The following is a 25,588-nucleotide window of genomic DNA, read 5'->3' as shown; positions in this document are numbered from 1 at the left end:
ATTGGTCCCCTCACACAACAGGACTGGCATTAAAACACCTCTGCTGTCTCCAGTGACTTGCAAGACTTTAAAATACAGCATGTTAAGTAGCTGTTGTGAGATAATGAGCGTCTGTAGCATATATCTGTATCTTTAACTGGCTGTCTTAATGAGACATTGAAAGCTGCCAGGCTTGTTTACTCGTCTACATCGCTAACGATGTCTTCATCATTAGTGAACGCCATCATGAATTTAGTTTTCAGGCTATAGAATGAAATCCAGCACAGACGTCAAGTGTTAACATGCAACGGAGGTATCACCTATCGGGCAAAGTGACCACACTACTTAAGTAGTTCTTTAAAATACCTTTATCGACCTGGCACAGAGGTGTGCTTCTCATTTTAGAGCCAAATCAAATGACTCACCCAGACAGCTATAAACCTCACTGGAATGTGGAAGCACCATTCACTCCACTACTCTGCAAAAAAAAAAAAAAACATTAATCAGACAGACAGAGAAGATAATTGCAGACCGCACTCCCATTGAATTTAGAATAGCAGCTCCTTTGGCGTGGATACTTTATGCACACTGAATAGCTGCAAGTCCTGCTTTGTTCGCTCAACAGCAGCCCTCCTCTTATATACGTAGACTCTCCAATGTGTGAATAGCTAGGCGGATATGAATGTGAGCAGAGATCTACGTCAAGTACACCAATTTAAATGCATAATGCGCTACACGTATGCACTCAATATAGCACGTTTAAGTAGAGACCCAGCACAGGTGTAGCTGTTAGCTAACCGAATTAGCTGACAAACTAGCGTTATCATATATGATTTGTTGAGAGTGAGGGTTAAAAGAATTCTCCACACGTGACTTGTCTTTTGATAGATAAAGTGCTGTTTGATACTGAAATTGTTAACTGGTTTTGGCAGGTTTTAATAACAAAACACAGGTCAAATTACAAAATGTTCAAACGTAATATCTTTAGACTTAAATGCAGAGTAAGTCATTTAGAAAAACCCAGAGACTTTCAACGCAGTGCCAAACCGAAAAAGTTGATTCAGACCTCTGTTCAAAGCCGCCCCCCCAGAACGCCAAACGTGTGCTTGAGATCTGCAGAGTGCAATCAGGAAGTCAGCATTGACAGACAGGCAGGCCGTGTAATTATTTTCTCGGGCCCAACTTTTTTGATTGGATGGGGTTTTTACAGTCCTGCCACGACCACAGATTACTTTTTTTTTTCAGAGCATTTAATTTTTTAATTGCTATCAGTATCGAGGATTTCAAGTAATAAAACAGAAATTGTTTGTAATGCTGCAACCCAATTTAATAAATAATTTGTTTGAAGCACGATCAGGATCCTCAGAGCTGTTGCTGTCTTTCTCTTGCTCATGTTATTTACTGATGATGGTACATTTCTTCAATAACAGTACTTGTAATGACTAGTGCAGTGAACGTGCTTGTTTGGAACGGGCCGATTGCTTGGCCTATACTTCCTTGGAACCTGAGCGATACAGCCTCTGTGAAGTTGATCAGATGAACGTTTGTCAGGAAGAATTACTAATAAATATGTCCCATTTTTCTGTTCTCAAATGTACTGCAACTCTACCCAATATTGGTTAACAGGAGTCACCCTCTCAATACACTACACAGTGTGTACAGATTACTAATAAATATGTCCCAAAGAGCATTTGACGCTGCACTTCCTTGGTTCCTCAGCAATACAGCCTCCAAGTGTGACGTTGACCCGATGAATGATAGTCGAGAAAATCGAAGGCCATACATACTTACTGACAGGCAGACAGACTCCTTCCGTTAGTGACTCTCTGTAACTCCTCACTGTTGTAACGTCCAGTAAATAAGCGTCGACAACAATTCTTCCATTACAGCCTATAGATCTCTGTAATTGAAGCTCACTTCAAGGTGCGGTGGGATTTGCAGTCACAAACAAGTGGGCTATTCTGATGGAAAGAATGTCAATGACTATTAGACTGTCACATAATGTACTTTTGAGGTTGGAATAGATGAGAGAAAGCCTTTGAAAGCAAGGACATCCCACAGAATGGATTAGCTCTGACCTTGTGTGGTGATGGAAGACAGCGCTGGGTTTTTTTTTTTTCTTTTCTTTTCAGATATGATAAAAAGGAAATGACTGGTGTGGATGTCGTGAATACATCTCAAGGGGATGGAAATCTTGCATCGTATCAACAAGAGACTTACATAAATGAGGAGAAATCATTATTTTCTAAATGCCACTTCGCTGCAGCAAAACCGCCATGCGCAAAACTGAATGGCTTCAGCATTGAACCTCACCACCCGGAATGAATGTTTTTTTAAATAGTTTTCCCACACACAATCCGCAGCTGTCCTTGTGCCCTTCGGTTTTTGTGCTACATCCTCTCCTCAGCTGCTATTTCGACAGCCAAGGACAAAATTTGTGCTCTACCAATATGTGTGAAAGAATCATAAGTGGGGAGAGAGGAGAGGTGAGGCGGCCCCGAGCTGCTGCGAGAGAATGCTAATTTGAAGATGAAGTGGGATGATGATGATGCCGCGTCTGAAAGAAAAATGAATTCAGAATTCATCACTGTGGATTCCTCCTAACTCCTAGGGGCGTGTTTTTCTTTCTGTCTTACATTTCCTTTCTATATGTTAACCTACAGTAAAGGTTTATATACTGAAAAAGAGCAGCTACCCCCATCCTCCTCCTTAATCTCTTCTCTGGGATTATCCCAGCAGGTGGGGGCCCGGCATTACCCGGAGTCCGCCACCATGGAGCCTTGTACAAGAGGGTCATGTACTAGAGAGAGTAACCCCCCCAAACAGATTATGTGTGGCGGATTCTGGCATGTTGTGTGACACAACATAAGGGAGGAGGCCCGCTGGGTGCAGGATGCAGCGACATCAGCAACATTATGTCATTCAACGGGGACTGATCCTCTGATGACATGCTCTGGCAGAAAGAATGCCGCAAGCCCATAATCTAGTGACATGTGTTCCTCTCACATGTTTATGGATGTGCAGCAAATGAGATTGGAGATAGTAGAGAATGAGAGAGTCAGAGGATGAGCTCTGGCTGCCCTGCAGTCTGTGAAATGTGGTAAACTACATGGTTAATCCTCGTGCCTCCCTTGTCTTGATTAGATCATAATTATTAGAGTATAAAAAACACATGCTGCTAGCGTGGGGGGTCCTGGCAGCCAGTAATCTCTACTCCCATCTTCTCTTCACAGAGTCACCATGGATCCTTACATTTAAATCCTTAAAAGACCCTTTTAACACGTTTTAGATGACATCCATGGTCATATTATTCGCAGTACGGAAGCTACATGATGACATTTTTAGTGGGTCCCGCCTTGGTGGAGGTAGATGAAAGGATGAAGGAACTGGCTGTTGTGTGGCGCGGGACTTCTGGTGATAGAAGGAACCCTGGGAGAAGTGGAGGTAAATGGGGTTGAGGAGGGATGAATACTGACAGCAACACAGAGTATAGTAGTCATGCAACAATGTGATTGGTTCACAGCGACCAGGCAAAATCTAGTTGGTGTAGCTGAAACTGTGAACACCTAGTCAGCTGATTAGAGGCGGGGGGGGGGGGGCTCGGTCACGCCCCCTCCACCATGCCCCATGGGACCTTATTTTGGAAAACATGTACGAAGTCAACTGCGAGACACAACTCATTTTTTGATCCCATTTAAAATGTAACATGAATTACGCATGATGTTACATTTTTGATGGATCATAGCTAAGTTATGTAGCGTTGGTGGTGATTACCAGTCGAGAGCTGAAGTACTAGAACTAAATGATACGACAAACAGAAGTGAAGTAAAGTGTGACTTTCTTCACTTTTAAATTGAGAAATGTCAATTCATGGTACAATTCAAATGGGATTAAAACATTTTTTGTGACTCATCGTTGTCTAGCGTACCTATTATTTTTGCAAAATAAGGTCGTAAGGGGAACAACGGAAGGGGCGGGGCTTAACCTCACGCTGTCATTGATTCACTATGACAATAAACTTTAAGGTTTCCTCATGATTTGCCTTCCATAAATAATTTCTTACTTTAGAAATTGTCAAGAAAGAAAGGGGGCAATTAGAGAAGCATATGAGATAAAAAAGCACCCAAAGATAATAGCAGTAATCAATTCATATGTCATAAAAGAAAATAGTGATGAGTTCTGTCTCATGGCAACAGTAATAAAAGTTGAAAAACCTTAATGTTACAAACTTTAATACTAACAATCACTTGAGGCAGGAAACCAAATTAGTTTTTACTGATGTGCAGATTTGAAACCAGATGGCTCAATTTCATTCAGATAGGCCCTCTGTTTTAAAGCCCGTGGCTCCTCTTCTTTTATTTAATCATGCTCTTCACTTCAGAGCAACATGTAAAACAACTGAAATGCTCTTCTGAGGCAGAACGTGATGGTTCTCTGCAACGGCAGGGATTGTTTATATAACTGAACCATTTGATTAGCTTTTTCTGTGTTGACAGATGAAAAGCTTCTGTCCAGTGTGCTCTCTGTGCAAAGATTAAACAAACATTTAGAGAATGTATTTATTTTGATTTAAACTTGTTTCCAGGACAGTCCCATCGAGATTTAAAAACTCCTGGCCAAGACGGCAGCAATGGTGATAAACTGGAGGTGGTGGTTCACTTTGCTAGCTCTTCAACATGTGGAGTCAGGATGGAGCGATATAGGATCGGGATAGCAAACACTCACAATAAACGATTGTGGTGAATTTCCATTATCGCGATAATCGTAACTATCGTCACGAAAAATTTAAAAGACAAGGTTATTGCCCAGCTACTTTCCAGAACTAAAATATAATAGTTGAAAAGTTTTAATAGACATTGACAGATATGAGCTTCCCAACAACATCAAGGCAATAGTTAAATCAGCATCGTATTATCTCAAATAAACAGTAATTGGAGGTTTCATGTCCAAACAATATATAGAGAAACTCATTCATGCCTTCATCTCCAGAAAAGCGGACTACTTTAAGGGTCTTTTGTGTGGTCTTCCCGAGAAGATCGCCAGACTATTTCAGCTCATTCAGAGCGCTGCTGCCAGACAACACTGACTTCTTCTCGGTCCTTTAGATGTTGGAGATAAACATCAAACTTTTATGTCAAAATAAAACCGAAAGATCTTTTTTCAAAATACACACACCATTTGAACGACTCTTTCAAAGCAGCAGGCTTCAGGGTATTGTTCCAGTAAAGTACATCGACTCACATTTCAATGAAAGCAACGATAGAAAGGCTTCAGAAAAAACTACAGCTTATTATTTCTAAAATGATATTTTAACAAAAAAACAGAGTAGAATTTCAGGGCAGTAAGAAATACAATAACTGTAAACTCCCTGATACAACAATAATTACAGTGAAAATACAGTGCAGTTGTAATGAAGTAGTATAATAAAGGATTCTAAGTGTTTATAGATGCCACCCTCTCTGGGTCTATGACCTGGTCCTCTTTTTTGTTCTCGTCCTGCGAGTTACGTTTTTGATGCTTTTGTCTAAGCATTCACTGTCAGTAAAAATGAACTGCAAAAGGAAGCCGGCAACTATTTACAGATTCAGAATTCTCATGTAGAATCTGCTCGACAACAGGACTCGATTTGTAGTTCCAGTAGGAAGGACCAATAACGTTCGGGCAGGCTTTGGTTGAATGCAGGTGAGCAGTCCAACAATGAGCTGCAATGTGATAGGAAGTCTTGGCTTGGCTATTCACTGGCTACACTGGAACCCCAGAAACCCCAGAGGTGAGGGGCTTTATTTGTCTGGTAGACGATTCTGGTCTGTCGCTCATTCTCATTCCATTTTTATTTGTCCGTTTGAACATGTCTGTTTTGCATGATTTCCATTGTTCAATATAATAGTTGAGATGAAATAAGGCACTCAAATGTCACTGTTGGATGTTTTCTTCTTGTTGTCCTGCATGACTCAGTTGTCAGTGTCACTCTGGTGAGCTGGGATGAAGACAGGCTTAGCTCAGAAGTGTTGATTGACCGTGTCAGTCATGAGAGGTGGCGCTGCTATGAAACACATTGACTGCAGGCGATGACTCTACTTTGTTCCTTCACAGTTGTCTGAGGTCTCCACAGGTTGCATCTTCATCATCATCATCATCATCATCATCATCATCATCATCATCATCTTTATTGGTTTTTACATGCCAGGTTGGGAACTTTTCTTTTGCCACTTATCATATTTTTCCATTGGTACTTACCATTTCATGCAGGCTCGTAGGGAAGCTTTTTCAAAGAAGTCCCTGACCTCTCACCTCTAGATATCTCAATGTAAGACTCTCTGGGTACCTACGGGTGTCCCTTTTCAGAAATTGTTATCCCTTTTCATCAATCAGAGCCATTAGAAAATAGGGCCATGGTTGAAAAACAGAAAAATGGACCCTTTTAATTGGATTGTGGAACAAATATAGAAATGTGAAGTTAAAGAGTGGATCTCTGAATTCCACAGTGTGACGACTATTAAACAACATTTTAACTGTGATCTGCGAAGATTTTAGAATTACAAGTTATTTGCAAATTAACACATCTGAGGGGTTTGACCATTCCCGGTAAATTACTTATTACTATAGAGTAGTAGGTGTAACGATTCATTCAATTAATCGATGAATCAATTGTCAGTCCTAGATTCAACTACAACTACTATACATAATTGAGTGGAACATGCCACTTATTATCACAAACTGGGATTTCTGATTGTTCTATGTCTGGGAGTGAAGCGGCCTAAGAAATGCTTTCAGTGTTGAGAACACTGGTGTCTGAAAGGATGTATTCAAAACTGTGGCCTTGGAATCTGAAACGGGGAAAAATAAAGATGCATGACATATAACAAAATGCTACACTGCATATGTATGCACTAATCATGACCAGCTTTAGCATATCTAAGTGTAAAATGCACACTTTTGTTTATGGAATGAATACTTGTCATCGTAAAGGAAAGAAGCTTTTTCAGAATGACGAAAGGCAGGGGCATTGTCATGTTAACGTTTTTTTGTCGCCCCTGTGAGTTGATGCTGGGGTGAGTGAGTCACAGAGTGTCTCAATGGTGCGCTGGGTTTATAAACCTCCGCCAACCCTGAACACATGACTTTGAAGGCCACTTGTCTCTGCGGTCGGTCACATATGTACGTGCAGCAAACTCCGACAGCCTCAGCATCCTTACTTTCCACCCTGGCGGGCACGGGAGCACAGAGGCAGCTCGTCATCATGAGGTCCTTCTTCCTACTGCTCTTCACCCTGTTGTTGGTGTCCCACGGATCCTCAGCTGTCATCACAGGGGTAAGTGGTCGCAAACAAATAGATACGCTCTCAGTGTGAGGAATGTGCGATTGCTTGCTTTTCAGAAAAGAAAATGTTGCCTGCTTAGTAGTTTCGTTGGTCTGAATGGCCAAAAAAATAATAACCTGAGTCATTTTTGATAATAAACTGTACATTATCAGCTTCTCCATGTATATCCATTGTGTATTTTTTATCTGTATAGTTTACATCTGTCATAGGACTTGACTTGTGTATGGATGGGTAATTTCTCTATTTTCTACATAATAATCCTGTCTATCATTTAGCTTTTATTTGTCCAGCTTTGTTGTCCTTGTCTTTATATTTTATGTAAGTACATCGAAAGAGATTCCCAAAAAGCCGGTGTAAAATTCCTCATATGTGCACACATGCTTTAATAATGGTAATTCTGATCATGAAATGAGCATGAGCAAGTGTCACTGCAGGACTAAGAAAACACTCTGCTGCTTAGATCAAAGCCTCATAGTTAAATTCATCCTTTGATAAAAAAAATGCTTTCTTTCTTTTCTTTCTTTCTTTCTTTCATCTATCTATCTATCTATCTATCTATCTATCTATCTATCTATCTATCTATCTATCTATCTATCTATCTATCTATCTATCTATCTATCTATCTATCTATCTATCTATCTATCTATCTATCTATCTATCTATCTATCTATGAGTGCAGTATAACTATCCATATATCAATTTACCCAGTGAAATTGCAAACTTATTATTTGATTCCCCTTTCTCAATCAGGATTTGCATAATTCCGTGAGCATGAATCAAAGCCATAACCTGCTTATCAAACAGCCGTCCCTGACACAACAAGCCGCTGGTCGCTGATGAGAGTTGAGAGAGGAGCACGCAGCCATAAAACAGAAAGTGATTTTCATCCACGTCTGTCACATGGAATCACTTCTGTTCCTCGTCATTGTGTTCCCTTCGTCTCATGGAGGGCGAGAACTGTCACTCAGCTCCCCATCCAGATACCCAAGACAATAAAGCACCACCAGTGAGGTGTGATATGATATGATGTGACTAATGGTGTAATAAAACTATATCACTGGCATAATATACTTCTAAGGTAACGCCAGTTGTGTTCCACTTACATTTCTCACCCATCTAAAAGCTCACAATCACTCTACCTGATGTTTCCTGTTAGTTAATTAGCATATACTGTGTTTAATTACATTATGTAACCTTACACATGTATGCATTATGTCATGGCATACATAATTAGCGATTATATCTCTCCTTTGATTAGATAGCACCAGTTACAGTGGTTTTGGACATTTTGTTCAGAATAATGTTCAACCTGAATTAAAAAAAGTTGATATTAACAGAAAACCACCAGTGTGTAGAAAGTCCTCTTCACTGAGTCTGCCATGTTGCACCGCCCTGTTTCTACAGTAGCCCAGAATGGACAAACCAAACTCTTGAATTTGCATTCTTTCCAATGACCATAAGGGGGCGACTGCTCTGGTTGCAAAAAGTAGTCCGATTATGTAGAGTTCTATGTGAAAATTAAAAGTTTATGTTCTCAATCACTAATTCTCCTTCAATAATGCATAATGTTCATTGAGTAAATAATGGTCTCATTCAGAGTTAGATCTTATTGGTGGTATGTTTTAGGGCGTGGCTACCTTGAGACTGACAGGTCACTACCACGACGTTGTCCGGTCTGGGAGTTGTCTGTGTTGCAACTTTCACCATGTTTTTTCAGGTCATAAACGTTAATTGTAACCTTTTATATATTTTACATAGCCTACATATGTCTGTATTCAGTGTTCAGTTGTACTTGTCCAACATTCTGATCTCAAACAACCAATCCACAAACCAATGGCTGACGTCACAGTGACTATGTCCACTGCTTCTATTCAGTCCGTGGGCCTTATGCGTTTTTAAGGCGGGTCCACACCGCACCGACTGCCCGACTCGCGTCGGTAAATGAAGTCGGGCTACTTAATATGGCCGACTCGAATGGCGGATTACACATTTGAATCGGCTGAAATGAACGCCGACGTGGGCCGATTCGAGTGACCACACCAAGGAGACTCATGTCACGGACGCCGACTCTCTCAAAGACGCCGATTTTCGGTCCGGTGTGGACCCGCCTTTACATTACCTGAATGCCACTCTAGGTTCTCCGACATGTTTGGGAAGGGAGGGGTGAGCGAAGGGATATTCAGTTGGTTGCAATCTGCGACATCACTCTAGATGCCACTAAATCCTGCACAGCGCTCCTTTAACGATAAGAAACTTTAATAGGATTAATACGAAATGAACTATGAATTGCTTTTACGGGTTCAAAGGTGCAGTGTGACGGTGTGAGTGTCAAGCGTGTAGGAAAACTACAGTCACATGACAAACGTGACTGTTTTTTGATCGTGTAAGTCCTTAATGTGCTTAATTAAATCACAACAAACATCTAAACTGTGTGTGTGTGTGTGTGTGTGTGTGTGTGTGTGTGTGTGTGTGTAGGCGTGTGACAAGGACTCTCAGTGCGGAGGAGGGATGTGTTGTGCGGTGAGTTTGTGGATCCGCAGCCTGCATATGTGCACGCCCGCGGGGCGGGAAGGAGAGGACTGTCACCCAATGAGCCACAAGGTGAGATCGTCGACAGACAGATGCGCCGCCATCCCATCTGTGACGTGTCACACACCAGTTATTTGTCTCCACACGTGTCACGGCAGCGGTGCTTCTGTAGAACCTCACCTTCAACATTCACACCATTCTGCCCGAGTCTCTGACATTTCAGCACCTCCCTCTGCATCCATTATTGCCTGATAGAAATTAAATGAATCTCATACCAAAGGTGTCTCCCTTTCTGCTGCCAGGTTCCTTTCAATGGGATAAGACTCCACCATACTTGCCCCTGCCTGCCCAACCTGTCGTGTATCACCATAGACGAGAGGAGGTCCAAATGTCTCTCACCGTACCAGTATCCAGATTACTACCTCTGAGGACCAACACTTACAGTTACTATTTGCACTGTAACTATTTGCCTTTTGAAAGCCTGATTGTTTGTTTTTATTTATTTATTTAGAATAAAGATATATATTTAATAATGTGTCGTCATTTTGGTTCAGGTTGACTGAAACTATAAGATATTAGTGGAAAGATGACTGCTCCCTGCTCTCACATATATGGTGTAAATGTTACAAGGTTCTGTGGTTTCCATCCAAACATGACACTGTACACGCTTGAATGTTCTTTTATTAGTTGTGTACTCATATATTCTATAGTTGCTCTCTCTGTTTCAGTTAATACATATGAAAAGAATATTTTTCCACAGTGTAAAATTCCGACACGTCACAGGTAACTCAAAGAACACAAAAGAATTGAGCGAGAGAAAAAAGATTTATTTGGCTCACTGTGAGTCATTTCTCTCAAGTAATTAAATTGTATTAAACAAACGAGCTTTCCTCTTCGTTTGAATTTGGTAATAAGAATAACTGACACATGCTGTCTCCCAGCTCTCTGCAGCAGCTGGGGTTTCACAGAGCTTTCAGCTGCCCTCTAGGGAAACATGACGAGAAACACGTTTAATTTCTCTGCTAATAAACAGCATCCTCAAGGTGACATGCAAGTTGGGTTACAGTTTCATTATACACCCATAACCCAGACACATGTGGAGCGGGATTCTTTCACGCTTTCAACAATAATGACAAAACGTGAGAAGATATGAATTGAGGTTAAAAGGCGGCTTGGCTTCCAAACAGCAGTAAACAGAAAGACAGCTGTGAAATGAATCACTGTCAGGCGTTCACAGCATTTGTTCAAGACTGAAAGCTATAATTAGATTTGTCCAGTGTGTAACGCGATGACTCACATCAATCTTATTTCTTACTAAATGGATGTTGGTCTTCTGTGGCTCTGGACAGGAGGGCATTCAAACAGTCTGAAGTTGTCATCGCAGTGATTTATGACGAGGCAGTGATGATAACGACAGCAAGAGAGTACATAAAGGAATACTGGTCACGGCAACGCGACACATTAAAATGAGCCGTGAACTTGAAAAACGATGCGTCAATCAATCAGCTGAATTGACTTTTTGTTTTGATCATCAGTAATGTCGTTTTTAAGAATACATCTCAAATATTACCCAGCTCTGTAGCTTCTTAAATGTCAGACTGCTACTTTTCTTCATCGTATGTGAGTTTGCTGATGACTTTACAGTGGAAAGCTCCAGAGCAAGTATGTGGACGTTCCCTTGAGTCTTTTGTTTTGGAGATTGTTTGGGTTTTGGATTGTTGGTTCAATCTGAAGACATCCGCCTGGGCTTTTCTTTACATGTTATAGAACAAACAACTAAGAAATAATCAGCAGTTTACTCAGTAATTAGAACAAGCATCAGCTGCAGCCTTTAGTGGTTACTCTTACACAGCAAAGTCTATTTACAGGTGTTAAGGAGTGCTACTGCACATGTGAACAGATCTGTGTAAACCTATTTGTGGCTCCAGTGGAAGCTTCATAAGTCTGATAAGTTGCCTCAAGTGATTGGGTCAGTGTGGTTTGGTGTTGGAGTCTCAAAGTCTGAACATGATACAAACATCTTGGGGAGTTACAAAGAAGAGAGCTGACCAGATCTCTGCAGCCCGGTCCTCATCTCTCCTCTCGCTCTCAGTCTGGTCGGGGCACTTCTGTCCCCGGACAGCAAGGAAAAAAATCATGTTTTTCTTTCTTTTTTATATTTTACAATATGTTTCTGATTAAAGTCTGTGCGTGTGTAGGGATGAGTCAAACAAACATTGGACTTTCACCCAGGAGGCCGCTGTTTGTGTCCCATGTGAAACAAAATGTCGATGTTTTTATTATTTAGTATTTACTTATTTATTTCAAGCCAAACATTTTTTGTTACTAACCCTAACCAAGCAGTTTTGTTGCCCAAACCAAGCAAGTATTTTTGTTGCGTGTTGGTTCTGTTTGTTTCATTTTACATCATGAACATTAACTACGCGTTTCAAACTCAGACCAGACAGAAAATGCATTTCCCTGGAAACGTAATTGAGAATGTAGTTTTGTTGTGTGGGAACGTAATTTTTGGTGACGGGGTTGGACTCTGGGCTATGTTCGCTTCTATACACCCAAATCTTCTGTTGGCAGTTAGAGGTGCATTGTGGGTGATGTAGGTGCCAAGTCTCGACAAGCATGAAAAATGCTTGGAATAAAAAAGATGATATCTGTATCAGTGAGGAGCACAGAGGGCAGCGTGGTTGCTCAGTGTCGATAGAAGAGCCAGCAGCAAAAGCCCAGCAAAGAGAGTCACATTTAAGGAGCATCTCAGCCGAGCCTGCGTGCCCCGGGGACAACGCGATGTACCAAAAATACCCGACCTGCATTTGCATCGCACGACAGCATGTGCAGGTGAGCAGCTTCCTACAGCTGAGGAGCCACAGCAATTACACCACGAGACCTCAGCACGCCGGCTGCAGAGCACAGCCATCTGTCAGGAGCAAGCGGGGCATGTTGGGATGCTAATGGTTGTGGATGCACCGAGGGCACACAGCGGCGCTCGGCGTCGGACGGCAGATCAGAGTGCTCAGAAACACAAATCACCGTGATTACTGAGAGAAACGCTCAGCCATGTGCTTTGGTGTAATCGAGGTCAATTAGCTGAATCAATAGGCTGCTACTGCTGGTGGGGGTGGGTGGAGGTAGTTCAATTAAAAGCAGGTGCATCAAACCGGCCTACTGAAACAAATCCAATGAACTGTTGAATACGTGCTCTGTTGAAAAGGAACTAAGCGTCTGCTCATACATTTCTAATCATGTTATTTATTTTATGTTATAGCAACACCTCAATGTCTTAACTGTAATTAGTTGAAATATATATTTAAATATATGAATGAGAATCCAAATACTGTATATCGACCACATGCATCAAACAGCCGTCTGGTTATTAAAGAGCGCCAGTTCAGTTCACTTGTCAAGTTTATTCTTTGAAAACCCATGTAGAATGTCCTTTAAGGCTCCGGGAGAGGTTTTAACGTCTAGAAAAGGTATGGGGTTTGAAAGAAGTGGGCATTTAGATGATTTCCAGTTGCTTTGTGGGAAATGTAGGAATCCAGATATTTTTATTTCTGGCTGTTTCAGTTCTTGTTTTAATCCGTCTCTTGTGAGTCCCCTGACTTTATTAAACGCGATTCTAAATGGCTGGAGTGCCCTTTAAACCCCCTAAGTCCCAGAAAACCCCCCCCCCCAAAGACATGATGTCAGCATCCTTAAAGGCGCTGTGAGAACTCCACAACAGAAACATGGAGATAACAATGTCCGTATTGATTTGTTTAAATATAGGGAGCAACTGGAAAATCTTTAAACATGTCCGTCCCCCTCTCTTCATTTAAAAACCAATGCAACAAGCTCACACCTGCTCATGGGACTGTCAGGAAACAGGAAATAGAGGAAAACACTGAGTGGATGAGTGCTGCTGGTGAGTATGTTATCAACAGAAGAACCACCTTGTTCAAGACAGATTATAGATCCCAAACACCTTATCATCCATTTCTTATTTATTTGCTAAGAGATACAAACAATGCAAACATCCCTTTCAAAGCACCAAATCAATGATGTTTTTGCAAAATACCTTTTTTTAAAGTGAGTTTTAACAACCCTTTCAACGCAAAGAACCCCAGTGTATTATGAAATATACAACATATCCGGTTAAAAAAGCAGAAAGAATGAGGAGGAAAGAAGGGGGGGCTTTACAGTATTTACAAATGTGACGCTGTCTTCATTAAAAATATACTGAGATCTTCATCTCATTTGTGGTATCCAAACGGCTAGAAACCATGTACGTCACAGATTCTAGAGAGAAACCGATTGATAAAATAGTTCTGTTGTGTTGCAGTCATCGGTTCTGTAAAAGGTAAACAACCTCAAACGGATGTGTGGGGACATCATTTCAAAATATACAAAGATAGCCAAAGTGACATTCGTTTACAACAGTGTGGTGGGCCAAACAAAAGTTGCTGTATTGAACAGGGCATAAAAATGTCTCTTCATAACTTTCATACAGGCAACACCCTGAATGAATGTCACCTACATTTCAGAGGGTAAATGAAAGAGTGGCAATGGGAAAGCATCACAATAGTGTGAATAACCTAATTCGGATGAGCAAATATGGATTTACATCATAATCAGGTTTTTGTCAGATTAAAATCTTTGCCACAAATAATTTAAAAAAAGTGTGTTAATTGAACTGAAGTGAGTTCACCCTCCTCATCACGGTCCAGTCTGTCTGTGTCTGCGCCTACATTCTGAAAGGAGATGTAATGTGTCTTTGGCAGTATATGAGAGCGGCCTATGCGGGTCAAATGACACAGTAGGGCTCCATGGGGGTCTGAGTTCCCAGGCAGCTGGGGAAACAGGCTCTGAGGCGCATCCGGAGCTCCTTGTTGAACAGGAAGCTGATGATGGGGTTCGCTCCCGCCTGGGCGAAGCTCATCCACACCGCCGCGCTCAGGTAGAGCTGCGGGACCGGAGCTCCGCGCACAAATATTCTCAGGTAGCAGGCGCATATGTACGGAGCCCACAGCACCAGGAAGGTCAGCGTGATCATGTAGTACATCTTCCCGATCCGTTTCTCCATCTTAAACTCGTCCAGCACCAGCAGCCTCCTGTTGCCGGGGTGCGACGCTTGCCTGATGCCCACCAGCGTCGGCGGGGTGGGTCCGCGGCCGAAGCCGGCGATCCAGTTGGCGGCGGCCTGCCCGGTGGCCCCGGGCCCGTGGAAGGTCCAGTTCTGGCTGATGGCCGGGACCAGCTGAGCCGGCTTCATCTTGCGGTGGTCGTAGACGAAGCACAGCATCTTGACGTAGACCACATGGGTCGTGCCCACGATGACCGCCAGCATCAGCATGAAGCCCAGCGTGTCGTTCGCCTTCACGTAGCGGTGCTCGAAGGTGCACTGCTCCTCCTCGCGGATGAACGTGTAGGTGCCCACGTCGAAGACCGGGGGGAACGCCATGGCCGCGGACAGCGTCCACACCATGCAGATCACCGCCACGCACGTGCACAGGTTCATGCGCTTGTAGTAGAAGCGGTGGTGGGCGATCGCCATGTAGCGGGTGACGCTCACGCAGAAGAGCAGGAAGGCGACGTGGAAGCAGAAGAGCACCGACATGAAGGCGACGATCTTGCAGCTGAGCGCGCTGTACGGCCAGGCGGAGCCGCCGCCGATCGATGCCATCACGAAGGGGAAGCAGACGGCGGCGCGGACCACGTCCGCCAGGCACAGGTCCAGCAGGAAGTAGTAGGGCGCCTTGCGCAGCGAGCTGTCCTTCAGCAGCAGCAGCGACAGCGACGCGTTGCCCAGCAGGCTGACGCCCGTGATCAGACCCAGGGAGGCCAGTTTGACCGCAGAGGCCGCGGACGCGTAGTTCTGTAAGGACGCGCTGCTCTCCCCGAACTCGCTTGTGTTTGCCATCGATGCCGCCGAGGTAGCGCGTATCCCCACATCAATTCACCGACGAGCGGGAGTATCCTGCCGGGGCTGAAAGGAACGCGACATCAACACGATCCGCCGCCTCTTTAACAGAAAATACAAACACGGGCATACATTCCGCTCAGAAACATCGGCTCGCGTCCATCCCGATGGGCTGTGATCCCCACCACAAACAAACCAAAACAGCATCTAATATTTCTTTTTCTTCTTCTTGTCCCTCATCTCACAAGTGTCCGGTACAAAACGCGTCCCCGTCCGTTGTCTGTGTTGAGTGGAGGCAGCCCGGCTCGGCTTTCAGCAGCATGTCGGGAAGCAGCCGTTCAGCAGACGAGCGGCTCACAAAACACATCTCAATCTCCACCGATGGCGGAGGTCTCCCGTTCGTCTTGAGGAATGAAAAAGCAGCCGGCGTTGTGCGAAAGCATGGCGCAATTACGCACCCACGGCCTCACCAGCGGCGGCTAAAACATGACTTATACATCCATCTTTAAATATGTAGGCTACAGAAGCAGACGGGCTCGTAGACGCCGAGCGGAGACGGGAAGCTGCGGAGGTGGGAGCGTCAGTGTGGCTCCATCAGTGGATGTGACACAGCAGCGTCTGAGCTTTATGCGACGCACGTCCGCTTGCTGCTAGTGAACCGGCCTGGGATCAGTCTCAGCCTCATCCGCCGGTGCTCGTCTATTGCAATCTATAGGGAGTCTGTATGCACACATGCAAATGTTGACCGATAGACAGAGACACTGCAGAGTATTTGGAGAGCAGGTTATGAAAAATGACTCAAAGCAAAGATAGGATTATTAAATATTATATTATAAGGACATGTCATAGGTCATAACTGTAACTCGTATGACTTTTTTATGAGGTCTTAGAAGATTAAAAGTACACCGTTATAAAATAAAACAACCAAGACATGAATTCATCACCAACAACATCCAGACTGCTCTCTGTCCTTGTTGTTTGGAATGCTCATGTAAAATACACTGAGCCATTTATGACAAAGATTCATGTCTGCACATTATTCATGGTGGTTATGTTTGGCCATCAGTAAACCTAAAAGGCATTATTACACTCACATGCTCCCCCAAAGTCCACACACAGCTGCATTTACAGTGAGATCACACATCTGGAGCTGATGTTAGAGGATGGCACGGTAATAGGCCTACAGAGTTAGAGTTACACAGTGTGGGTTCAGATGAGGTAAACAGCTGCATAATACATACAGTGGTATCCCAGAAGAGAAATCTGCGGAGGCAAAGTGGATCTGACAAAGAAGTATGTGATGATGCCTCAGAAGGATTTGACAAGCAGCTTGAAAACAGCTGCAGAGACCATTTGGATTCTGAGAAAAACAAACAAGTTGTGTTTTCCTGAAAGGCACAGGGATAAAGACACATCATCTGTGATACGATAATGTGTTCATAATTACATATTGTTCTGTTATTGTCATCATGTGACGAGGCTGCACCTGCTGCTGCAGTGGTTCACCAGCACCCCCTGCAGCCAGCGCCAAGGAGCGTCATGAGCTCACACCTGACCAGGACCCACACCGGCAGGCCAAAGTCTGATGCTTTGTCAGACAGACAGGCAGACAGACAGACAGGCAGGCAGGCAGACAGACAGACAGACATACAGACAGACAGACTAGATTAGACAGACTAGATTAGATTAAATAAAATGTGTTTAAATGTTTATATCCGAAGTCAAAGAGCAACTGTCTTATCGGAGTTCGCACAGCAGACCTACTTTGACTTTAGCTGAAGTGCCCTAAAACAAGCAACATGGGCTCGAGACTGAAGATCGTGTAAAAAGACGATGCCTCACTCAATACAAATAAAGACAATGTCGCCCATTTTCTGGTCTGTGGGGATCCCTTTTTTAAGATAAGAAATGCTTTTTAGTACGCAGCGCAGCTTTGGACTTTATATACATTCAGGTGATAAAATACTATTCCCTGAATCATTGGACAAATGTCTGCTCCATCTATATTGGGGGCTCTCGTCTGTGATCTTCAAATGTTAGAATATTACACGATTACTGTGAATCCAAAAAATCACGATAAATCAACTCAATATTTGGATGCAATAACAAATTCTAAACATGTAGAAGACAGTTTCATGTGTTTATTTCACACCATGGCCTGGAGGTAATGTTCAATATATTAAAAATGGTGGGAAGATCACAATCAGAATCACAATCACAAAGGAGTTTATTGCCAAGAACGTTTTCACATACAGGGAATTTGCCTTGGTATTCAGTCTGCACAATAATTACAAGAATATTGCTTTAATTCAGAATCAAAGGTTTATTACTGTATTAATAAAGTATGTCAATATTAATATCCGGATGACAAATGTGGTCTCTGGTTGATATATTGTATTGTGATATACAAGTGCATGGCAGCATACAGAGCCCTTAATGTGTAGAGTAACTTATATTTATTTTTTTAAACTACAGTTGCAAAAACACTCACTCATGCTGATCTTTCTTTTGAGAATGGTAGTTTAATATATGTATCCATATTTGTGTATGACCACTTCTCCCATAGAGAGAAATGATGCAGAGGCTGGTGGGACCCGAACAAACAAACAGAGTGAGGTCTCACTCTTCCCGCCCCCCTGCTCTGGGATGGACCAACTGTGACGTAGCTGCCCAGTGACGCAGGTACGTCAGTCGGTGGGCGGAAAAGCGGTAGTGTGTCTCGGTATCTGGAGATAAAGCCAGACCGGCTGCTTTTATTAAGGAGATCCACACAGACGGGTATAAAACGGTTATCCGTGTGTCTGTAGCCATGTCGGTCCCCGCGGGTCAGACGGACGTCCAGACGGACCGAGGAGCCCGGAGCGCCCCGGCGGTCCCCCCCGAAAACAGCATTGACATCGACGAGAAAGAGTTGGAAAACATCACAAAGAAACACCGAGAAGACGAGGCGACGACGCTGCCTTTGCATTCACCTTGGACGTTTTGGCTGGACAGGTAATGTGTCGCCGGTCCGGCCGCGTCGTCTGTTGAGTCTCTAGCCCGGGACGAGCCGGGACGATGCAGGAAAAACACCCGAGTCAAGGCCACAGCTTCCCGGAGGCCTTCAACAGAAATCGCGGCGGAGTGTTGAATATGACGCCATTCTCTTCATAATACCGTTAAAAATTAGCATTTTCCCGGCTATGCTGCTATCCAAGCTAATGCTCCTACGTAACGCAGAGGACACGTTTACCTGGCTGCTTTTTTAGGGTTCAAACACGCAGTTTAAGTGTCTCTAGCGGCGAGTCCCAGCAGGCAGCCTCGGAGGGGTGAGGGTCGGACAAGTAGCACAGTTGCTAAATGTTTCTCAGAAGCCAAACATTCAAATAAAAAATCACAGTTATTGGTGCAAAGTAGCATATCTCTGCAGCGGTCTCCGCTTTCCTTCTCTTTTATGACGTCATGGGAACGTGACACTGTTTATTGTTTCACCTTCCGCCTGGAGCAAAGGTTTCTAGTCCTCTTTTGTTTACTCAGCGTGTTGACTTGGAGGAGAAAATATCAATGAGTAAACTCCAGAAACCTTTCAAAGGACCGAAGAGGACACACCACCAGTCAAGATAACGAAACTATTACAGCCAATTGACTTATTGATGAGCACATTTTCACATTTAAAATAAAAAAAAAAAAAAAAAGTAAAAAGTAAGACAACATAAGCAAATAAATAACTATAAATAAACAAAATATGACCTGGGCTCAGAACTTGCAATGGCTGTTTCTTAACTGTTTAAATGATTAATAGAATGAAAAATAATCAAGATATTATAATCCATTAATAAACGTATATTTGAGTTGCAGCCCAAAGTAAGACAGCTTGGTGTTTGTGAAGTTGGGGTGCATTTGGCATTGCTGTTGGGCTATCTATCAAAAACTAGATTGGAATATTCAAACTTATATTATTACTGTATGCATGCACTATATAATCAATATAGACGTGAATATTTTTTATTAAACCTCCCTTCAAATGAAATTATTAGAAAAACTAAGCATCACAGTCGACTTGTGTCCTCATTGTTCCATCAGTTTTCCCTTACTGGTACCTGAAACCGTTTTCTCTTGTTCTCCTAGGTCTCTACCCGGCACGACGGCTGCAGAATGCGAATCCAATCTGAAGAAGATCTACACTGTGCAAAGTGTTCAGGTGAGATTCAGGGCACACTCACACCAGGGCCATTTGATCCGTACCGGGCCTCCGCACGATTGCCCCCCCCCACAGGGGGTCCCAGTCAGTTTGCACTCACGCTGCTCCAGCCCAAACGGGCCAAGGTCCGATTGCCTCTTCTACATACGTCATCACGTCGTAATACGAGACACGCATGGCTTGATGTTGTTTTCAAAGTTCTCGAAGTCATCACGATAGCGAACATGACTGAAACTTCACTGACAAGTCCCGTCTGCACATATTTCTAGTAAACACTCGGCCTGCATCAGTGCATGTGAGCGCGAGCGGAGCGGATTTTGAACGGAGACACACAATGGCATTTTTATGACAAAAGTACCGGTCTGGTTCTGCTCCGGTAACGCTGACACCACGAGTCTGAAGTCCCACGCCTGACCTGGAATCCTGCTGGGTCCTACCTTGTGTAAAGTTCCTCTTGATGAACATATAGTAGTTTGGCAAGAGTGACACTAGGTTTGGATCGACTGTTTCAGTGCTCGTGTTACTGATGCTGATGGCTTGTCTGTTGTTGAGGGGAAGTCAATTCATTGACTGATTTTTTGATACAAAGATGCACATAATCCAAATCTAAGTTTCCTTTACATTGCTAATTTTTGTAAACATGGAAGTGAGGCCAGCTTGTAGCAGCTTGAGACGCACAAAACCCAGTACGTCAGGTTATCGTGTTCGTTGTATTGAATTAAAGCTAAAATTCAAAGCTTTTCACACCTGAGAGCAATGTTGATGGAGTATATGGTCGTAGGTTAGCCTGCTATAACAAAACCTGGAAAATATACAGACAAGCAAAGTGTGATATACAGGGAAATATGAAAAGACACATTTTGGATTTGGCATCGTTAGTACTATAGTATTAATCTTTAACAGGGGTGTCCAACATTTCATTCTTCCTTTCCTTTCTTTTAGTCGAAAACATTAATGAACATCCTGAGGGTTCATTCAATGAGTTTTTCCACATTGTCAGTTTTGTACTGGCTGTCATTACTTGTTCATTACAATATACAGATCACAGCGGATCTACAAAGGCACTAAACATGACTCATTCTATTTTAAGATAGAGGTCTGATGCAGATTATTTTGTACTGAAGTTGCTGATTAACGATCATTTGCAGAATTTTCAATATCTTTAAATATGGTTATTCTTTAGCAACTTTTGTCTCGGAGCTTTAAGAAAGGAAGGCAGCTCTTTTCAACATTTTCTTTTCTATTTACAGATGTTCTGGAGTGTATACAACAACATCCCTGCAGCCACAGCCCTGCCTCTGAGATGTAGCTATCACTTAATGCGTGGAGAACGGAGGCCACTGTGGTGAGTGTTATTGTAAATACAAGGATTATATACTGCTTAACGCTACAGGAACAGAGGGCAAATTGAACTGCAGCTCATGCCGTTACTGTCATTGTTAAAAAGTAATACAAAATGTCCTCCAGCTGCATTATACTAGAAAAAGTGATCATGTAATAATGAAAACAGAACAGCCACTTAACTGTAAAGTGATGTAAAACACATTTAAGTATGTCATAAAGGCTTGAATTATTACATTGTTATATTTTGGAATCATTAAATCCTTATTGTTATTACAAGACCATCAGTTAGACGTGTGACATGATAGATGGCAGTTCATATATTAAAGGTTCCCTGTTACAACCATTCTGATTTTGACATTTTTGTATTATGATAACTTATATCAGCCAACATTGTGTCTCTTTGTCTCTTTAAGTCGTTTTAATTCAAATATGTATTCAAGCTACAGCTGTTATATAGTGGGTATCAATTAAAAAAATATTTACGCCAACAGGGAAGAAGAAAGCAACGCAAAAGGAGGAGTATGGAAGATGAAAATACCAAAAGAAACCACTGTAGGTTTTGCGCTTCGTTGAGCTACTTGTCACACAGTGAAAACAATAAAAACCTTTTATTAATTAGCTTTTCTATGTTCTTGCTTCAGTCTGCAGTTTGGAAAGAATTGTTACTTGCTACTATTGGGGAGCAGTTTGCAGATTACTGTGCCTCAGGTGAGCTACTATAAGTCCAAACTTGCACTGATGACTAGTTGCACTGCTGAGTATTTATCCACTGTCTTATTTTGTCTCCTTATTCTCCAGACGACGAGGTTGTTGGTGTCAGTGTTAGCGTTCGGGATCGGGAAGATGTTGTACAAGTCTGGAATAGCGACGCATCTCTTGCTAACGAAGCAAGTATCTTGAAAAAGATCCACGAGCTCCTGCCGAAACTATCTTATAAAGCTGTTTTTTATAAGTGTAAGTATGCCCCTTTTTTCCCACTTGCATATATTATATATGTACTCTTTGGTTTTATAAATGGAGCTCAGTGCAGTCTCGTCCTGCGTCTCTGATGCATTCAACTCTAAAAGGATGCAGTACACACTTTATCTGCACCATATTTGTTCCCTGATAATGCTCCATTGTGATCAATACATACAAATCATAGAAATAACCAAAGGAAACCTCGCTCTCAAAATGATCCACTGGTCACTTTAAACCGGGTTCATAGTCTCAATCATGGCGGGAGAGACTAAATGCTTTTTGCAACATGACCAATCCTCAACGCACAGAATTAATTTTAATAATATACACTGAAGCAATACTGTATGCATGGCGATGATGGCCAGATGTGTTGAAGGCCGTGTGTTAAAGAAACATATTTTCACAGCTGTCATTTTCTTACTGCCTGCACATATATTTCACACGAGAGAAAGGAATGTCTTCTTAGAAAGGAAGAAAATAAGCATATTTGTCAAACTATTTCCTTCATACAGTAGCTTATTTTCATGGATTCAAATATACTTTTATTAATAATAATAATAATAATAATAATAATAATAATATAACCATAATTATAACAAATGTATTGGGGACCCACTCAGATGGCCGCCTGGGGGCCCCGGGGACTTGAAACATTAAATTTATCACTATCACTGGGAAATGAGCTTAAACTTTACAGATGTTTCTTCACTACTGAAGTATGCATGTTTCAAGGACATAGTTCCAACCGGGGCATGCCGGCAGATGATTTAAGGAGTGGACATGGCTGCCGGGGCTTTAATGACGAGGCATAGACGTGCCCTCTGAGCCTTCATACCTGCTCCACGCTCCTTCACATCGGCTAGTCTTGTTACTACAAGCACACATTTCTAACAAGCTGTTAAAACAGTCACATAAACAGAGCAGGTTTTTGTAGACGTTTTTAAGCTATCTGGGTATGCACTTTTTTTCATATTAAAAAAACAAAAAGTAATGCAGTACTAAGATATTTGTATGCCGAAGAGAAGGGTTCAAACTCACCATAAATCACTTTGACTTTTTCAGCTCACATGGAACATCATGCCTTTGAAGGAGGACGCTCAAGACATTAAATCACCCTAAAGCACCTTTTCTTTTTTTAAACATTTTAACCTGAACTATGTACCTGCCTTTACCTGAAGGCACTGCCCCGTACCTAATCAAGGGTATTGTTTTACATTGAACGAGGAAATTGTTATCAATATATTTTTATAACTTTTAGTGACTGATGCCTTGTTTCATTTTGACGTGGGTCCTGGAGCGCTGAGCTCTTCAGAGAATGTATATCCAGCGTAAATCTCACCTGGAGTTCATTCGTTCATGTTGGTTTTTGACTTCCTCCTATACTGAACTGCACTGTCATGGTCCTGTTCTCTGCACGGCCCAATGGACCTCCACAATTTATTCCCGCAGCTACATAATGAGTGTGTTTTACTGTTTGATATGTAAGATATCTCCGGTAATATCATGTTTTAATTAAGTCTGTGCCAAAGCACTTTCTCTGCCGTTTAAGAAGTCTGTATCCTGATGATGTTTTCTTCAGTTGGAGTTCATCCACTTCTGAATGTCCCGTTCGGTTCCCATCAAAGTTAAATCAGGGTAACACTTGGAAATATTGCACATGACTACCTATTCCTATCACAGTGTCCCTCAGTTACAAAGCCATCACAGGGGATCAGAACACGTCCCAGCGCAGAAATGGCCCTGAGAAACTCAGCTTTAGTGTGAGAGCCAAACCCGTCCTGAAAGGTGCCTCTTTGAATGTTCTCAGCCACGCTACATTTGACATTTCCTTTAATGCACGTGTTGGAAGTAGACCCTCTGCTCCCCTAGACGGAGTTGACAATTGTTTAGTGCTCTGATGAGATGCTGCACTTGTTTGTGCTCAGCGTAGTGGTGCGCCGTAGTACTCGTCTCTACCCGTTTCCCCTGCCGTTGTGTCGAATTTGCTTAACTCTTATAACCGTAACACACAGAGAAAAACACAGCTTTGTTTGCTTTAAAGGAAGTAACGTGAGGTCATGCTATTCCTATATTTAACCTGATGTGATGTAGATATAGGACATCAAATTTGATCTTTCAGAAACTAACATGGCAGCGAGTTTCAATAGTCCCTGAGTTCTGCTGCTGCTTCCAAGACGAGTACACTTTCAACCAGAAGTTACACTGACCTCACCTATTTGAGAATGTCCATAATAATAAATCACATCGCTATTAATAAGAAACATATTTTTCTATCTGCTCCTTTTTACAAATATGGGGCTTCATCTCCCAAAGCGAGCTGCCTTCGCTAGCACACTTCTACTGTAGGCTCCAGTAAACCGAATGCTTCTGGTATTATTGTATGTCACACCACTTTTATAGCTCAACTGGTTGATGTGTTAGTTGTAAGGGGACAACATTTCCTTTGTAAACATGATTTTTGCAGTGACAAAGTAGGCTAAATAAAATGGAAATGAAAATACAAGTTATCATTATGCGTGTTTTTTTCTTTCACAATTCATAACAAAGAGCGTTACCTCTGTTTTAGCATCTTTCACGCATGCTAAGCTAACTACATTACTGGTATGCCTGCAAGAGAAATGGGAAACAACATTCAGCAACATTCAATTTACAGTTAGATTGATAACCTCATGCTTTTTTAATTGGCCTCAGTGTGTTTTAAACCCAACTTCCAGCGAAGCTGTAGAAACTATGTTTTTTTACTGCTACAATCTAGGCGTTACCATAATTCATCATCTGTGTAAGAAACACATGAATGCCAAATAAATGACCTACGTTGTTCTAAACTGAGGTAGTGCTTGATAATTGAGTTTTTTTATTATTACATTTTTCCTTGTTGACCATAGATGTCCACGTTTCCAGCCAACATATCTTAGGATGACTACTGTTTGTCACACTTTACTCTGTGCTTCATGTCAAAAGGCCATTTTGGACTTAGTGGTGGACAGGTACGTTATCAGTTTCAGCCATAATAAAACATGTATTTTTGCATTGAACAGTTGTGTATGAAGTTACTGATGATGGAAAGCCTAAAATTGCTGTATATTGGAAAACCTACAATATACTGTTTCACAACAAAAAATAATGTACATTCAAACCCCACTTTTAAGAGTCTTTCTGGATTTCAATTTAAATTATATTCAGACAGAGACAATCCCAATAGGAACACTTGAAACATAGAGAAGAATATATTCCTCAAGAAAACAAGAACATTTAATAGAGGTGTCAGTGAGATTTGTGTTGCAGTATTTCTTTTCTTGATCAGAAGAGTTAAATGGCATTTTTTTTTTAAATGTAACGCCAAAAAAATGACATTCAAGGATGATTTATTGGGAAGTAATAA

At 42.2% G+C, this 25,588-nt stretch overlaps 3 protein-coding genes across 3 annotated transcripts in view; 2 read left to right on the top strand and 1 right to left on the bottom strand.

Moving 5' to 3' along the window:
• Positions 1 to 3,757: 3,757 nt before the first annotated feature.
• mdfic2 (MyoD family inhibitor domain containing 2) overlaps positions 3,758 to 25,588 on the top strand; it is a 230,463-nt gene continuing 208,632 nt past the window's right edge. Inside the window, exon 1 of the mRNA XM_084037821.1 lies at positions 3,758 to 3,768. The gene's annotated coding sequence lies outside the window, so the exon portion shown is untranslated. The remainder of the gene's footprint in view (positions 3,769 to 25,588) is intronic.
• Positions 13,828 to 16,394, bottom strand: gpr27 (G protein-coupled receptor 27). Its single transcript, XM_084022760.1, has one exon. It carries the CDS (start codon positions 15,720 to 15,722, stop codon positions 14,607 to 14,609), a length of 1,116 nt encoding a protein of 371 aa, XP_083878886.1. The 5' UTR covers positions 15,723 to 16,394; the 3' UTR covers positions 13,828 to 14,606.
• LOC311033212 (eukaryotic translation initiation factor 4E type 3-like) lies at positions 18,405 to 24,703 on the top strand. Its single transcript, XM_084040480.1, has 7 exons — positions 18,405 to 18,716; positions 19,830 to 19,902; positions 21,153 to 21,247; positions 21,738 to 21,798; positions 21,888 to 21,954; positions 22,045 to 22,200; positions 23,269 to 24,703. Exons 1-7 carry the CDS (start codon positions 18,532 to 18,534, stop codon positions 23,313 to 23,315), a joined length of 684 nt encoding a protein of 227 aa, XP_083896606.1. The 5' UTR covers positions 18,405 to 18,531; the 3' UTR covers positions 23,316 to 24,703.

Source organism: Eutrigla gurnardus, assembly GCF_963514095.1.
Source record: "Eutrigla gurnardus genome assembly, chromosome: 2".
In the NCBI taxonomy this organism is placed as follows: Eukaryota; Metazoa; Chordata; class Actinopteri; order Perciformes; family Triglidae; genus Eutrigla; species Eutrigla gurnardus.
The sequence above is the reverse complement of the archived record's forward strand: the minus strand, read 5'-3'. Positions and strand labels throughout refer to the sequence as shown.

Excerpts from the sequence above, each read along its gene's own strand:
- gpr27 (XM_084022760.1), bottom strand. The coding sequence starts at position 15,722 with ATGGCAAACACAAGCGAGTTCGGGGAGAGCAGCGCGTCCTTACAGAAC.
- LOC311033212 (XM_084040480.1), top strand. The coding sequence starts at position 18,532 with ATGTCGGTCCCCGCGGGTCAGACGGACGTCCAGACGGACCGAGGAGCC. Across the intron at positions 19,903-21,152 it reads ACACTGTGCAAAGTGTTCAG|ATGTTCTGGAGTGTATACAA; the intron begins GTGAGATTCAGG and ends TTCTATTTACAG. Across the intron at positions 21,799-21,887 it reads AAATACCAAAAGAAACCACT|TCTGCAGTTTGGAAAGAATT; the intron begins GTAGGTTTTGCG and ends TTCTTGCTTCAG.